The sequence below is a fragment of the Hippopotamus amphibius genome, chromosome 8 (assembly GCF_030028045.1).
Source record: "Hippopotamus amphibius kiboko isolate mHipAmp2 chromosome 8, mHipAmp2.hap2, whole genome shotgun sequence".
NCBI lineage: Eukaryota > Metazoa > Chordata > Mammalia > Artiodactyla > Hippopotamidae > Hippopotamus > Hippopotamus amphibius.
In genome coordinates this window covers 1,664,969-1,680,024 of record NC_080193.1, presented here as the reverse complement: position 1 = coordinate 1,680,024, position 15,056 = coordinate 1,664,969, and the positions used below count along the sequence as shown (strand labels likewise).

At 66.5% G+C, this 15,056-nt stretch overlaps 2 protein-coding genes across 2 annotated transcripts; one reads left to right on the top strand and one right to left on the bottom strand.

The window, feature by feature from the left end:
* Nucleotides 1-1,170: 1,170 nt before the first annotated feature.
* On the bottom strand, nucleotides 1,171-10,497 carry MMP11 (matrix metallopeptidase 11). Its single transcript, XM_057746968.1, has 8 exons — nucleotides 10,357-10,497; nucleotides 5,160-5,389; nucleotides 4,098-4,241; nucleotides 3,885-4,018; nucleotides 3,501-3,742; nucleotides 3,198-3,414; nucleotides 2,251-2,508; nucleotides 1,171-1,435 (listed from the first exon to the last, which is right to left on the bottom strand). Exons 1-8 carry the CDS (start codon nucleotides 10,471-10,473, stop codon nucleotides 1,302-1,304), a joined length of 1,476 nt encoding a protein of 491 aa, XP_057602951.1. The 5' UTR covers nucleotides 10,474-10,497; the 3' UTR covers nucleotides 1,171-1,301.
* A 2,558-nt stretch (nucleotides 10,498-13,055) lies between these two features.
* On the top strand, nucleotides 13,056-14,980 carry CHCHD10 (coiled-coil-helix-coiled-coil-helix domain containing 10). The gene is made up of 4 exons (XM_057745953.1): nucleotides 13,056-13,212; nucleotides 13,440-13,653; nucleotides 14,533-14,680; nucleotides 14,778-14,980. The coding sequence occupies exons 1-4, from the start codon at nucleotides 13,172-13,174 to the stop codon at nucleotides 14,795-14,797; spliced, it is 423 nt and encodes a 140-aa protein (XP_057601936.1). The 5' UTR covers nucleotides 13,056-13,171; the 3' UTR covers nucleotides 14,798-14,980.
* Nucleotides 14,981-15,056: the final 76 nt, after the last annotated feature.

The following is a 15,056-nucleotide window of genomic DNA, read 5'->3' as shown; positions in this document are numbered from 1 at the left end:
AGCGGGGCCTGACCCGGGGAAAGCATCAGCGCCCGCGTGTCCGGGCGAACTGTGCAGCGGGTCAAAGCCGGCCCACTGCTGGCAGCTCCCTGTGGTTCCACCTGATACACGGCGGCCGTGACAGGCGCTGCTAGAGGAACATTCGCGTGGGGCTGGGTGCAGGCCAGGAGACCCTGCACGGTGAGGAAGGGAAGGGCGGCAGTGCTAACCATGGGTTTAGTTCTGTGTCCTGACGGTGGCAGGATAGGACAGGGGTGGAGCGTGGCGCGATCAGAAAGAGGGACCACCACTTGGTGGAGGAGGATGGTCTGAGGGGCCGTTGGTCCCGGGAAGCAGGAGACATTATAAAGCCACTCCAGGCATCTAACAGGATGAGATGGAGCAGGGGGGGCCCTAACCATGGTACCTGGCCCCGAGGACCAGGACCTTAGGGGTGCGGTGGGCTGCACCCCTGGCTCCCAGGGCAGAGCAGGTCCCCAGCCAGGCCTCCCACCTCCCTGGTTCAGCTCTTCCCCCATCCTGGCCTTGCAGTCAGAGACACCAGAGACAGGCAGGTAGAAAAAGACCGTGTTTAATGACAGTCCTCAGTTTAAAAAAAAAAAAAAAGGAAGAAAAAGAAAAGAAAGAAAAAAAAGGCTCTATACACACTGTACACATTTACATGGCTTTGGAGCGCCCAGTGTGGGGTCAGGGCTGGAGAGGATCCGACCCGTGATAGGATTGAGGTATGTTGGGGCCTCCAGGGCCCAGGGTCTCTGGCAGGAAGCACCTCCCTGCCAGCTGCCTGGACCTTTAGGCCTCATCCTAGGGAACAGGTCTCCAGAACCACCACCTGGAAGGCAGCCAGTTCTAAGCACCTACCCAGAGCTGGCTTCTCAGCAAAGGGCAGAAGGCACAGGACCCTGGGACCCAGGTGCCAGCACCCTATGGGACGCCGCAGCCAGGACGATGAGGGCTCCAGCTCCCCCAGCCCTGCTGAGGTCCTACCCTGAGGGGTGGGGACGGAGACCCAGGACAGCTGGGTTTGACCGTGACCTGCACAGGTCGGGTGGCGCTGGCCCGAGGCCACCCTCACCCTTAATGCTAGAGCCGCCCTGCCCAGTCTGAGACAGTCACTGACAGTGGCCACGACCCGCGCAGCCCCCCTCCCTGCAGTCCTGGTGGCAGCGCCCCTCCCCGCCCCCCAGCAGACACAGCTCCGTGCCATGCCTGGCGCCCACAGCCACAACAATGGCCTCAGTCTCCAGCCGATGTCAGTGGCCTGGCAGGGGTCAGGGGCCCTGAGGACATCCAAGCCGTGGTTAGCGGAAAGTGTTGGCAGGCTTGGTACAGCCGAAGAAATCGGGGCCCACCAGGCGGGGGAAGCCCTCCAGGGCCTTCACCTTCACGGGGTCAAACTTCCAGTAGAGGCGGCCACGCAGGAAGTAGGCATAGCCTGAGGAGACAGAGGGTCAGGCCAGGCGAGTGGACACAGGGATGGGCACGGGGGAGGACCCCAGGGTGTCCCTTCCAGAACCTCCCTTCCCTTGAGTGAGCCCTTCTGACTGCCCCAGGGTCTGGTCTGAGCCACCACCCAGCCTGACAGGGGCCGGAGCCTCAGAGGCCCAACTCCTGCCTCTCGGGAAAGTGACTCCTGCCCCGCTCACCACTTCTCCTGTGCCCTGAGTCACGTGGGGGACATTGGCGGCCTGGAGCCCGGGAGCCAAGGCCGCGACAGGACAGCTCTCCCAGTGGGTTCCGATGTAGGGGAGCACCAAAGCAAAGCGGGGACACAGGAGAGAGCGCCGGACTTCCTCCCAGATTACAGGAGCCAGGTGCCTCCTGGCTGGAAGCAGCGACTGCCTGGGTGGGGGTCCTGGCTCTGTCCACCTAGTTGGCCTCAGTTGGGGACCTCACTGGCTGAACCTCTGTTTGCGCTTCTGGAAACTGGGTTCATAACAGGTGCTACATCGGGAAATTGCATGAGACATGTGTGGAGCTTGGTGCTGTGCCCAGAGCCTCAGTGGCCCTCAGTGGGCAGCGGTTATTACTTAACCTGCCATGACCGAGGGACATGGGCAAGACCTCGCACCTCTCTGGCCCTCAGTCTCCTCTGCAGCACAGGGGTCTGGCACTGCCCTGGCACAAAGAGGGGGCGGAGCAGAGGGCACCAAACAGAGGACCGCGATGAGAGCTGATGCCCAGCCACCATCAGTGGGAGATGTCGCCGCCGCCCCGCTTCCCCCACCTGCCCCGCATCCCCCAGCTCACCGTCAGCGTCCTGGAAGGCAGCGTCGATCTCAGAGGGGACCCCTCGCCAGTCGGTGGCCCTGCGGGGCACGGGGCTGTCCACACGGCGGGTGCTGGGGTGGAAGCGCCAGTAATCCCCGCCTCGGAAGAAGTAGATCTTGTTCTTCTCGGGGCCCCAGACCAGGGCGGCGTGGACCGGGGACCCCAGCAGGCCCAGCTCAGAGAGTGGCGCGGGGCCCAGGACTGGCTTCTCGCCATCATACACCCAGTACTGAGCTCCTGTTGAAGAGGGGAGGCTGCAACGGAGCTGCCCAGCTGCCTCGCTCAGCCAGCACGGACCCACCCAGCCACCACCCCTGCCGCGGACTCTTCCAGCCTCAGCCTCCTTGCCTGTGAACACGAAGGCCAGTAATGCCTGCATGGCACCCCCCACCCCCAAGCAGGTGCTGGGAGGCACACCTGGGGAAGGCTGTTCCGAGCAGCAGGGAGGCTCCCACTCCTTGCCCGCCCTGGGTTGCCCCGGACAGACGCCTGCTGCCTACCTCGGGGCCCAGCCCTGCCACAGCAGGCCCCGGCCGGGCCTTTGTGAAGTCCCTGCCGCCTGGACTGCGCCAGGCTCCCATCTGTGCCAGACCCAGATCACATCCCTCTCTGCCTTTTCCACGCTGTGCCCTCATGCTGGTCTCTTCACTACCTCTGAGTCCTGCAGCCTCATCTCTAGACCAGGGGTGACGATCACACCTGCTCCATGGAGTGCAACACCCTCTATTCTACTTCGGCCTTGAGAGCCGCCTCCTCCCGGAAGTCTCCCAGCTCTGCCTGGAGGAGTGAGCCGTACTCTCCCTTGGCCCAAAGACGTCAAGGCACCCTCCATCTGCCCAGCACATCTATCTGTCTGTCCCCACCCTTGGCCATGACGTTCCTGGCTCCAAGGAGTCTCCTGAGTGTGACCTCCAGACCCCACTCACGTTGGAAGAACCAGATGTGGCCCTGGGCATCCTCGAAGGCTGCGTCCACATGGCTGGGTAGCCCCTGCCAGTGGCGAGAGGCCAGCGCAGGGTAGCCAGGTTGCAGCCGACCCCCACGCAGCCGCCATACAAAGCCTGCCTTGAAGAAGAAGAGCTCGCCGCGGATGGTGGCCACTGCGTCAAAGGAGACCTGGCAGGCGTCTGGTGGGGTGTCTGGCTGGGGTAGGAGACAAGGGTCAGAAACAGCTCACCTTGGAGCCACAGAGGCTGGAGGTGGGGGTGAGCGTGGGAGCAGCGCCTCACCTCCAGCGGTGCAATCTCATTGGTGTCTGCCCCGGCTCCAGGGCCCGGATCCGGGGCCCTAGAGGTAGGCGCTAGGCGAGGCTGGCCGTAGAGGTGCTGGATGCCTCTGCGGTCATCCGGGCTGAGGCTCAGCGGGTAGCGGAAGGTGTAGAAAGGGGACATGAGGGCCTTAGCAGCTGTCGTGTGCTGCAGCCCGAGCACGTGGCCAAATTCGTGGGCCGCCACCTGCAGGAGGTCTGTGCCTGGAAAAGGGAGATAGCCCAGCCATCCCCGAGCTCCTGCAGCAAGACCCCGAGCTCCGGGCCCAGCTCAAGGGCCTCGGCAAGTCCCCATTCTCTGAGACGTTCCGCGGCCCCACCTGGAAAGTGGGTCCCCAGCCCATACCCTGGCTGTCCCCGACTGTCCAGGTCTCATCATAGTCGAAGTGGACATCCCCTTCTCGGTGGGTCTTGGGGAAGAAGGCGTGCGCCAGGATGCCCCCAGGTCCATCAAACGGCAGGTTGTCCCCATGCCAGTACCTGCAGGGCGGTGGGGGCAGAGTCAGTGGCTGCTGACGGGTGGGGCTCGTTCCCAGAGGGGTCCCGGCCACCGGCTCACCGGGTGAAGTCTATCATGATGTCGGCACGGCCCTCGTGCACCTCAGTGAAGGTGAGTGGTGTCACATTGCTCCACACCTGTAGGGCCTCCGCCACCGTCTGCCGCACCTGTTCCCGCACCAGCTGCCACGGGAACCGGAGGATCCTGCGGTGGGGGCGGAGAGGGGGAGGAGGAGGGGCCTGGGCCTGCTTCATGGGGCAGCGTCAGCCCCTGAGGGCCGCTGGGCCAGGAGATGCCCCGGACGCCCAGTAGGGGTGCAGGCGTGCGCGACACAGGCCAGGTGTGCTCTGGGCCTCAGGTGTGGCACACCAGTCCCTCTGCCACGTGGGCACGTCTTTGTGTGGGTTCGTGTCCTATGGTGCCCACGGGTGTCTGCACTGGGCAGAAAGAACACAGGAGCCCGGAGGCCCACCTTCCAGACCTGACGGTACCGCTCGCTGTGGGGAGACCCTGGGCCCTGGACCTGCGCCCTCCTGGTTCCCAGCTCCCCACCCAGGACACCTCCGGGGCCCCCAGCGGTCTCAGGTCCAGTGACGCAGGGCACCACACCAGTCTTTACACCTTCTCTCCCAGGCTGAGCCCCGCTGTAGGATAGGGAAGTCTCCGCTTCTGCATAACCCAAGGGGCCTCAGGTCACCCGAGCTGCCACCTGTCCTGCCGCAGCTGCTCCCTGTGTGCTCGGATCCCCAGCTGCAGCCACAGAGCTGCACCCGACGTGGGGAACACCTAGCTCCCCGAGAGGGGGCCTCACTCACCAGAGTCCCGGGGCCTGGCCCTTAGTGGGTGCCCACAGAGGCTGCCTGGGTGACTGCAGGCCGTGCGCCCGTGTGTCTGTGGGGTGACCAGGCACGTGCTGAGCCTCCTCTGCCGAGGGTGGGCATAGGTGCAGGGCTTACGTCTATGTGCATCTAAGTGTGGGTTTGGGGTATTGGCCCAGGGGGCTCGGGGGTCAGTGGACACACCGGCCTGTTCGCTGTAGGGATCTGGCCCCAGCATGTCTCAAGAAGTAGGGGGAGGGCAGTGGGTGGAGGGCGAGAGCCTGCTCGTGGCCGCTGGCCCTACCTGTAGGTGAGGTCCGTCTTCTCCCAGCGCCCACCTGACAGCACGAACCGCTTTTGTCGGTTACGGGTGCTCGGCCCGTCAGGCAGGTCCGGCACACCGCAGCGGGGAGGTCTGGGGCCAGGGGCAGGCTGGGGGGCCTCCTGGGCGGTCGGGGCAGGTGCTGGGCTGCTGAGACGAGCTTCATGCCAGGACTGCAGCCCCCTCCTCACCAGGTGGCCGTGGTGGGCATCCTGTGCAGGAGAGACGATGTGGGGGCCTGCTCAGGCCTTGGGTCCTGGTGGCCCACAGTCAGAGGTGTGGACGGTCTGCGCAGCCGCACTTGACCCCAGCCAGCCGTGTCGATGGCCAAGCTGAGGCCGTCACATGCTAGTGCCCTTGGTGCAGGCTGACTGTCGTCCGGATGCAGATTCCAAGGCCTCCTACCACCTCCCGCCCCCTAATGGAGGGCCCGGGCTGCCGGTGGTCACCTACTCGCGCCATGCGGGCTGGTGAGGACTGGGCGGGGGCGCAGCCCCGACCGTACTCTTCATACACACCCACGCGTGGACCCCACAGAGCTTCCGAGGAAAAGCCAGGCAAGCTCCTCCGGCTCCCCCCACACCCCCTCCCCCTCCTTTTCTTCCTTGGCGCCCCCGGCCCCCACTCTGCCTCCTGCCCAGGATGCCCACCACGGCCACTCCCCAGCGTGGAGGGGCTGCAGCCCTGCCTCAGTTTGCTCACCTGACAAATGGGGAGGATACCTCCCCAGAGTGTGGACCTGAGGATGAACCAGGCCGTGCTCGCGAAGCACTCGGCACAGGGCTGGGGCCCTGCTGAGGGCACGGGGAACTGCGGCCTGATTGCTGGGGCAGTGGTCTCGCCCATGGCCTGCCATGGCGGGGCTGGAGGTGCCGTGTGCCCCCTCCAGGCGGGTGCAGGGGGCAGACAGCAGAGGCCTAGCACCCCCGCCAGAGCCCCCGGACCCCAAACAGTGATTCTGACCCGGAGCCCCCACCCTCCGAGAGTCCCAGGGTGGAGGTCGCAGTTCTAACGCAGAAGCTCAGAGAGGTGGGGAGACCCTGCGGGGTCACCCAGCAAGGGCATGGCAGGGCCAGGTAAGGACTCTGGCATCCCAGGCCGGAGGCCAAGGCCTGGCTGGGGACACGGGAAAGCTGGGGGAGAGGCGTGGAGCCGTCTGCGGAGGGCCTCAGCGCCTATCTGGTCTGGGCCGCCGTGGCCTCCCCACAGCCATATTTGGGGCCGGAGCTGGGCCGCCCGGGCCCCACCCCCGGCCTCAGCCCCTGGCGGCACTCCCAGGCCCCGGGTGCCCCAGAGCTCTGGACGGCATCCCAACCCCCAGCTCCCGATTCCAGGGCCCCCAGGAACTCAACCCCCAAGGACTCCCCATGACGAAGGGGTTGTCTAGACACCTGGAGCTTCTTAGGGTGTGAGGCCCCGGGCTGGGTTCCCCCGTTTCAGAGTTGCTTCTTAAGTGGCTGGTCAGCGGGCAGTGCCCAGCCATACTGGGTGTGAGAGTACGAAGTGCTGGTAGCTGGTGAGCTCACCTGTATCCAGGCTAGGACCCTGCCAAGAGCTCCACGGACACGCTCTCAGCCTCTGTTGGGACCTCCCACCTTCTCTGCCGTCATCATCCCCATTTCGCAGATGGGGACTTGGAGCCCAGAGAAGTTACACAGCTCGCGGGGGGCACAGCTTGCAGCCCACCCCCTACCTGCTACTCTGCTCTGCTCTGCTCTTCAGGTTGGGGTCACCCTTCCCCTGGAGGAGGGACCCAGGCTGGCCTCACCTTGGTGACAGGAAAGGAGGAAGGGGAAATGATTAAGCACCTGCTACTTCCCAGGCACTTTGGAGGCAGGCTCACGGAGCCTCCCCACCCGCAGCCCACCCCCACCCCCAGCCCAAGGTGGGGGATGTGCCCACCAGGTCTCACACTGAGGATGTGGCCCCCAGGCCTGTGTGATGAGCCCTGAGGGCCTGCGCCTTCCCCTCCCCACACTGGCCCGTTGACCTGAAAACCCTCCCGGGAGAAGGCCAGGGCCCAGAGCCCCAAACAGCCCAGAGCCCAGCCTGCCAGCTCTGTTTATGCCCGCGAGCAGAACTCTGTCCTCTCCTCTGCCCCCCAGGGAGGCCTGAGCAGCCAGCCATAGAAGGAGGGTGGGTGTGCCGTCCTCTCCTGCCCCCACGAGGCACCAAGTCCAGGCGCAGACCCCTGGATCGTGGGACTCTCAATGCAGCAGAAAGAGCCATGGCTGAGACTCAGAAGGCCCAGTTCTGTGCTCTGGACACCCTGGAGGAAGTGACCCTGGGCAAGTCACTTTCGTTTCTTAGCCTCGACTTTCCGATCTGTCACATGGGAATGGTGCCACGCGAAGGGCTGAATGACCTCCCTCTGTAATGTCCCATGCAGTGGCTGGCAGAGAGAAGAGCCTCTTCCTGGTCTGGCTTCTGGCCCCGAGGGCCCTCCCCTCCCATATCTGGGAATCTGCTCCACCCAGTTCCTTACAGCTCCCAAGAACTCTCTGAGCTTTAAATCAAAAAACAGGAATGCAACTAGAAGGGAGCTCTCAGGCCCAGAGAGGAAGGGTGACTTGTGCTGGGTCCATCCGTGAGCCAGGGGTCTCTTGCTCCCTGACTCCCTTGCCCACGTCCCGTTCATTGGTCTCGGAGAGCAAGTGGGCAGGAGGCACTAGGATCAAGGCCCCTGGGCAGTAGGGTCTTTTTTTGGGAGCCCACCATTTAAGGGCTCTCGGCCTCAGTTTCCCCATTGCTGGGATGGGACACATGCTCCCTGCCCTGCCGGCCTCCCTCCTGTGCTCTGTCTTCCCAAGTCCTTTCGGCCTGGGGCCAGGGGCCCTCCCTAGCTGCAGGGCCTGGCACACAGCAACCTGATTCCTCAGATGGGTGCGCCGGGCCCCCCAAGGCTGCTGGGAGGCAGTGATGTGGGGAGGAGGCAGAGACCATGCCTGGCTTCATTTACAGCCCTGAGGGATGGGGGAGCAGGCATCACCCCTATTTCCCAGGGGAAGAAACAGAGCCCAGAGAGGTCAAGCTCTTGGCCCAGGGTCACACAGCAAGTCAGCCATGAGCTGGGCCTAGATCTGGGGCTCATGCCTCCCACCCACAGCCCCCCACCCCCCAGCTCTGGCCTGTCTCCAAAACGCACATTCCTGAGACGTGCGCCTCCTCCAAGCAGGCCTGCCTCCTCCTGGGCCAGCGGCCTCCCTTGGCGTGCCCTGGGAAGGGTGCGCAGCTGGGCTCACCCCACCCTCCTCTAGCGGGCACCAAACCACAGCCTCAAATATAATCGAGGAATTTCCCCAGGGAACTCAGCCTCCTGGCTGAACTACAGCCTTGGGGTCAGCCCCTGGGCCCACCGGCACAGGGGAGGTAGGGGAAGACCCCAGACTGGAAAGTGCTAGTGAGGTCAGGCCGGGTGTGCCCCTCTCTGGGCATGTTTGCTGTTGGTCCAGCGGGACAGTTGCTCACAGCTACTCCCTCTTCTGTGGGCAGGAAGTGACCCTGAGGGGAGGGCACGTGGTTAGGCCGTCAGGAAGGCAGGGAGCATCACCACGCCATCCTGTGCCCCTCTGAGGCTCAGAGAGATCAAGCGACCTGCCCAAGTCACACAGCTCGTGTGCAGGCGGGTCCATCACCCCCCACCTCCCCGTTGGCTCCAGAAGGGAAGGCAGCATCCACCCCACCGGGCGGCGGGGCTTTCATCAGCCCTGAAGGCTGTGAACTGGGATGGATAAATATTTACAGAGCTTTTCTGGCCCTGCCAACAGCAGTCTGGGGATAAACACGTCGGAGGCGACCCCAAATGCTCCCTGCATATCTGCAGCGTGACAGACAACAGCCCAGCTCAGACCCGGCCCCGACTGACCCGGCACATGCGGCAAAGTGGCAGCTACAGGTGACGGAATGTGTCCAGCGTGCCTGGCGGAGCCCTCTCCGGGCCTCGTCTCATATACTCTTCCTCCCAGCAGTGGGCACTGTTGCCTCCCACCCACCCAGACAAGACTTGGGGGGAGGGGGTGGTGAGGCTCCAGAAGGCTCCCTAAGGTCACGTGGTTCAAACCCAGGTCTCTTCCATTCCCGAACCCCATGGATTCAAGAGCTGCCGAGGGTGAGTCCTAACTCCGCCCCAAGATCTAGGGGGCCGGGAGGGGCTGGGGAAGAGGCAGGGTCCCCGGGCTGAGGTGCCTGCCACCCCTTGCGGCCCCTCCTGCACCCACAGCCAGTGCAGCGGAGGGCAGGACTGGCCAGCGCGGAGCCGGCATGGCTGGACAGAGGGGCCCAGCCTGGCCAGACCTCCCTCCTCACTAGACCTGTCCCGAGACTGCCTGCCACCCCCCCAGTGCTCCCATCCCTGCCCCGGCTGGCTGGATGCTCAGCTGGGCGTCCGAGTGGGCCAGGCACCCGGGGGGCTACGGGCCTGCAGTTGCCCAGGCTGTGACCCCAGGCCCACCTGGCCGCCCCTGGGACTTGCCCCCCAGAGCTCCAGCTGGAGGGGAGGGCGCAGCCTTCCGGGCACACGCAGGCTGTCACACGCCGGGAGCGCGTCCTCTCCGGATCACACCTCCGTCTCCCTTCCCCGTCTCACCCCACCCCCTGCTCTCGGCCCCCACCTCACCTCACACACACGCTAGCTCTCACACGCGCGCTGCTCCCTGGCTCCACACCCCCCAGTCTCGCCACCTGCAGGTGCCAGGCGGTGGCACCTCCTCCAGGCTCAGACCCCATCTCCCCGGGCACCCGCTGCCCTCCCCATCGCTTCCTTCACTGTCCAGCCAGGAGGGGTGCTCACCGGGGCCACACACCTGGAGGCCGCCGCCGCCCCGAGACCCGCTGGGCTCTGTCCCTGCCGTGAACAGGGGGCCCTGTAGCCACTGCCGCTGTACCTCCCCCAACACACACCCCAGTATCGCGGCCAGGGCGCCGAGGAGCAGGTCCCGGAGCTGGGAGGGGGCGTGCGTCTGGCGCGGGAGTCCCGCTCGCCAACCTGAGCCATCCCGTCGCAGGCACCACTTGCACACCTCCGGGGCCGGAAAGCTCACTATCTACCATGCCCCTCCCCCCCCCCCCAGGGACCCAGACAGCGTTTCGGGTAACGGGCCGCGCTGGGCCACCCCGGGCGTCCCCGTGGGTGCAGCTCGGCTCCCGGGCCCAGCCCGCGTGCCCGGCGCCGGGCACTCACCGGCGGCCGCGGGGCCCGGGCCAGCAGCGGCGGCGGCGGCGGCAGCAGCAGCAGCAGCAGCAGCGGCAGCAGGAGGGCGCGAGGGGCCGCGCCGCGGAGCCGGGCGGCCCGAGCCATCCGCCCCGGGGCTGCTGGGCCTGCTGGGCCGCGCCGGCCGCCGCCCCTTATAGCCTCCGCCCCGCCCCCGCCCGCCCGGCCCCGCCCCCGCGCCTTTTGTTCTGCGCTCGCCCCGCGCCGGCGGCCCGGGGTGGGGGGGGGGAGGTGGGCGGGGAGGGCGGGCCGGGCGGGGGGGAGGCGCGGCCCGCAGATCCGGGCCTCCCCGGGCCTGCGGTCTCGGAGGCCTGCTGCTGCTGGGTGACCGGGGCCGGGTGGTGCTGCACGGGGCCTCAGTTTCCCCAGTGCGGTGCGGAGTCTGAGAGGAGTCGGGTTTCACTCCTCCCCCTCCTGACCAGGCCGCCTTTGGAAGGCGCATCCCTGGCGGGTCTCGCTGGGGGCCTGGCCTCTGACCTCCTGTTGGCCTGTGACAGGTGGTGGTGCTCACAGGCAGGTTCCCCTTCTCCCCAGAGCCTCGGGTCCCTGTGAGGAAAGGGATATTAAAATGTGCCCCAGGGGAAACGGAGGCACGTAGAGGCGGCTGGCCAGGACCACAGCTTGCGCAGAACCACGGACAATTTACAGATGGGGAAACGGAGGCTCCACGAGGGAGGGACCAGATCAGGCTTTTTCAAACCAGCAGGCGGAGGGGCTCAGAAAGCCATGGGAGGCAGTGTCTAAGGGGGGCACTGGAGGCCCAGGCTGCCCCTTGGTTGGGGACTAACGGGCTCCTCAGGGCCCCTTGGGGCCAGCCTCCTGAGATGGAGGACCAGTAGGTGAGAATCAGAGGAGGGGAAAGGGTGCTCTAGGCTCACAGGCTCCCTGGGATGACCGGGGAACTCAGCACCGTGCCAGGCAGCCTGCTCCATCACTGGGGAGCCAGGACACAGGCAGTGGCGCTGGTCCCCGTGGACAGGGTCCTGAGCTGCCTACTGCAGGGTGAGGCTGTGGGCACCCAGCCTGGGCCTAAGAAGCGGAGAGGCGGGGAGAGAGGAGAGGGCCACCGGCTGACTCAACCCTCCCTCCCGGGAGCGCTCACAGCCTCTCCAGGGAGGCTCCACAGCGACCCCTCGAGGGCGAGGACAGGGACGACAGCAGTGGTTTTTACTAGCTGGGCTGTTGCCATCTTTTTCTTTAAAGAGATTCACTTTTAAAAATTGAAATGCCTACTGCAGCCTCATTTTAGCCATATTGGTCAAGAAATCATGGATTTGATGAGCTAATTATACTTTTTTTTCCCTGATGCACATGAAGATACATAAAGTAAAAATATTTGTGTAACTACCTGAAGTGACCTTGAGTGCCTCCAGGGGTGCACAGCTGGACGTGGGGGGAACCACAGTCGTCCCCCCCCCCCCCCCCCCCCGCGTGGGAGCTCGAGTAACAGCCTCCCACGCTTCGGGCTGCCGTGCAGCGCCATGGTTACAGCAAGCTGGGCTGGTCCCAGAGGGCCTCCTGACGGAGGAGGACCCTGACCAGCCTGGGATGGGCCGGTGTGGCAGATGGGAGCACGTGGGCAGGGACTGCATGAGCAAAGGGGTGGAGGCTGGACCCGGCCCGCATGTCTATGAGGAGAGAGTGGCCACCCTTCACGTGCTTCCCTCACCTCGAGGCCAATGGTCACCCCCACTGCAGAGAGGAGAAAACGGAAGCCCAGGCCCCCAAGTCAGGGGAGGGCCCTGCTCCTCAGGCTGGCTGAGAGGGCTGTGTGGTTGGGACCCAGTAGAGACATCACCGAGGCTGCCAGGCACTGCCCGAGCCCGTCCCCGCCTTCCCTTCTGCCCCCTCCTCACCGAGGGGCCTCCTCTCCCCACCTGGGAGCCCCCACCCCATGCTTTTGCTCTGGGCAATTTCATCCTCCCCACAGTCGCAATGCCGGGAGCCCTCCTTCGCGCGTAGGGGACAGTGACGCGGATTTGGTAAAGAATTCAGGACCCCTCCCTGCCAAGCGTACCAATATAACCACTTAGAAGTTACTCAGGAAATTCCATGAAAACCTCCGGTTCCCGGAGAACTGGGAAGCGTCCTGAGGCCGGAATGCCCTGCCCGGGGCCCGGAACCAAGGGGGTTAAACGCGAGCCCACAGGATTCAAACCCGCAAAATGCCTCTAGGCCCGCGGGTCAGGGCCTTTGGGAGGGACACGCTGGGTAAACGCTGTCGGGGACTGGCGCTGCATCCGTGGGGCAGAGGGTCGGGTGGGGTGGAGGGCCACGCGCGGGGCCTCGTCGCACCCCAGCGGGGCCTGCTCGCGCCCCGCGGCGGATTTTACAGAGGGGAGTCCGCGGGCGGGCCGGACGCCCCCCTGGCGGGAGCGCTGGGGACCCTCGCGCGGGGCAGGTGCTTCCTCCCCGCGCCAGTCCACCTGCGAGCCGGAGGCCACGCGGCCGCCAGCGAGCCGGCTGGCACCGGCAGGGGAGGGGCGGAGCCCGGGCCCCCGGCGCCCCCGCGCCCCGCGGTGGGCTTTGAAGGACCAGGCCCACCGCCCCGCGTCCGCGCTCGGCGCCCTGCTGCAGCGGCGCACCGACCCAGGGCGCACCCGGCTCGGGCCGGGGGCCGGGCGGGCGCAGCGTGCCCGGGCCCGGGGGCGTGTCCCCGCGTCCCCGCCCCGGCCCCGCCCCGCAGCGCGCGGCCTGACCGGCGCCGCCGCGTCCGTGCCCGGGCCAGACCCGCCGTCGCCGTCGCCGTGTCCGCCTCGGCTCGGCCGGTGCCTCCGCCGCGACCATGCCCCGGGGGAGCCGCAGCGTGGCCGCCCGGCCGGCCAGGTGGGAGCGCGTCGGGGTCCCGCCGAGGGGCGGGGGGGCGGGGCGCGCGGCCGCCCGAGGCCGTGACCGCGTGACCTTGGCGGCTGCGCCATCTTGGGGGGGGGAGGGGCGGGGGCGCCGCGGCCGCGCGGCCGGGACGGTGGTCGTCCGCCCTCCGGGGCTGCGGACCCCGGGGGCCCCCGGCCCGCCGTCCTGCCGGGACTGACCCTGCGTCCCCCATCCCGCAGCCGCACCGCCGCGCCCTCTGCCCACCCGCCCGCGCACCCGCCGCCCGCGGCCCCGGCCCCCGCTCCGCCCGGCCAGCCCGGCCTGATGGCGCAGATGGCGACCACGGCCGCCGGAGTGGCGGTGGGCTCCGCCGTGGGACACGTCGTGGGCAGCGCCCTGACCGGAGCCTTCAGCGGCGGGGGCTCAGAGCCCGTCCAGCCTGCTGCCCCGCAGGTGAGCAAGGGCTCAGGGGAAACTGAGGCCGCCTCCTCTCAAGAGCGCTGAGCAGGGAGCTGCCGGAGCGTCCCGCGAGGAGTGCCCAGGCTGTCCAGAGAGGTCTCGGCCAGGGACTGTGCCCAAGAAGGGTCCTATTCCTCCCTCTGCTGTTGGCCTCCGGTCACTCACAGGCCGGCTGCCCCAGCCTGTACCCTGAGGCCAAGGTCCCTAGACCCCTGTGGACAGACGCCAACCAGCCCTTTAAAGATGGGGACACCGGGGCGCAGAGCCTGGCCCAAGGTCACCGAACTCTAGTAGAAGGGAGGGATGTTGAAGTTCCTGACTCTGTGCTCTCCCACTCCCAGGTGGCCCCTTCTTTTAGCCCCTGCACCCAAGGGTGAAGAGTAGCCAGTGACTCTGGGCCTGTTCCCTGCTCACCTGTCCCGCACCGGGCACCCCACCCGTCCTGAATCCAATTCGGGCTTCGAGGTGGGGTCAGAGGTCATGAGGATCACTGGGGCTGAGCCAGGAAGGTGCTAGACCTTGTGGGGCTGGGGCTCATACGCCAGCAGAGCACTGGGCTTTTCTAGAACCTTCTCCCACCTGCCACCCCCACCTGGCAGCACACCTGTTATGAGGCTGCTGGGAATGCTGTCTGCACCAGCATCAGCACCAGCACCAGCCTGGCAGCTTTGAGAGGCTGTGGGCTCACCCTGTTTCAGGGGTGCAGCAGCTGAGGGCACACGGGGCAGACCGGCCTGCGGCCCTCGGCCTGCCGGGAACCTGTGAGGCACCGGCGCCCGGGGGTGTTAGGAGGGGCAGCCAGCACCCTGCGCTTTGGAGTCCTCTTCTGGGTGCTCCCCCGCCGACCTTGCTGTCTCCTGTGCTGTACCCCAGGCCCCGGCCCCCGCTGCCCCGCAGCCCCTGCAGGTGGGGCCCTGCGCCTATGAGATCAGGCAGTTTCTGGACTGCGCCACCACTCAGAGCGACCTGACCCTGTGTGAGGGCTTCAGCGAGGCCCTGAAGCAGTGCAAGTACAACCACGGTGAGCGGGCGGCCCTGACCCGTGCGAGGGCGGGAGGGGCGGTCTCTCCTCCTGTACCTGCGGCCTCACCTCCCCCTGTGCCGCCCTCCCTCTGCAGGTCTGAGCTCCCTGCCCTGAAGAGACGGGTGCAGATTCAGGGGCCGGCCCTGCCTGCACCCACCTCCACCCCCTCCCCGATAGCCGGACCTCGACGTCCGATTGTACCCACGCAGCTGGGACTGGGAGTGAGGAGGGGGTTTCCCTTCCCACACGTGACCCGAGACGAAAACGTGCAATTAAAAGAGTTTATTTTCGACCTGAGCCTGCTGTGTCCGCTCTCATTGGCCTGTCCGCGGGGAGGGTGCGTGGATGTCGCACGGTGGTGTGGGACGCTTCC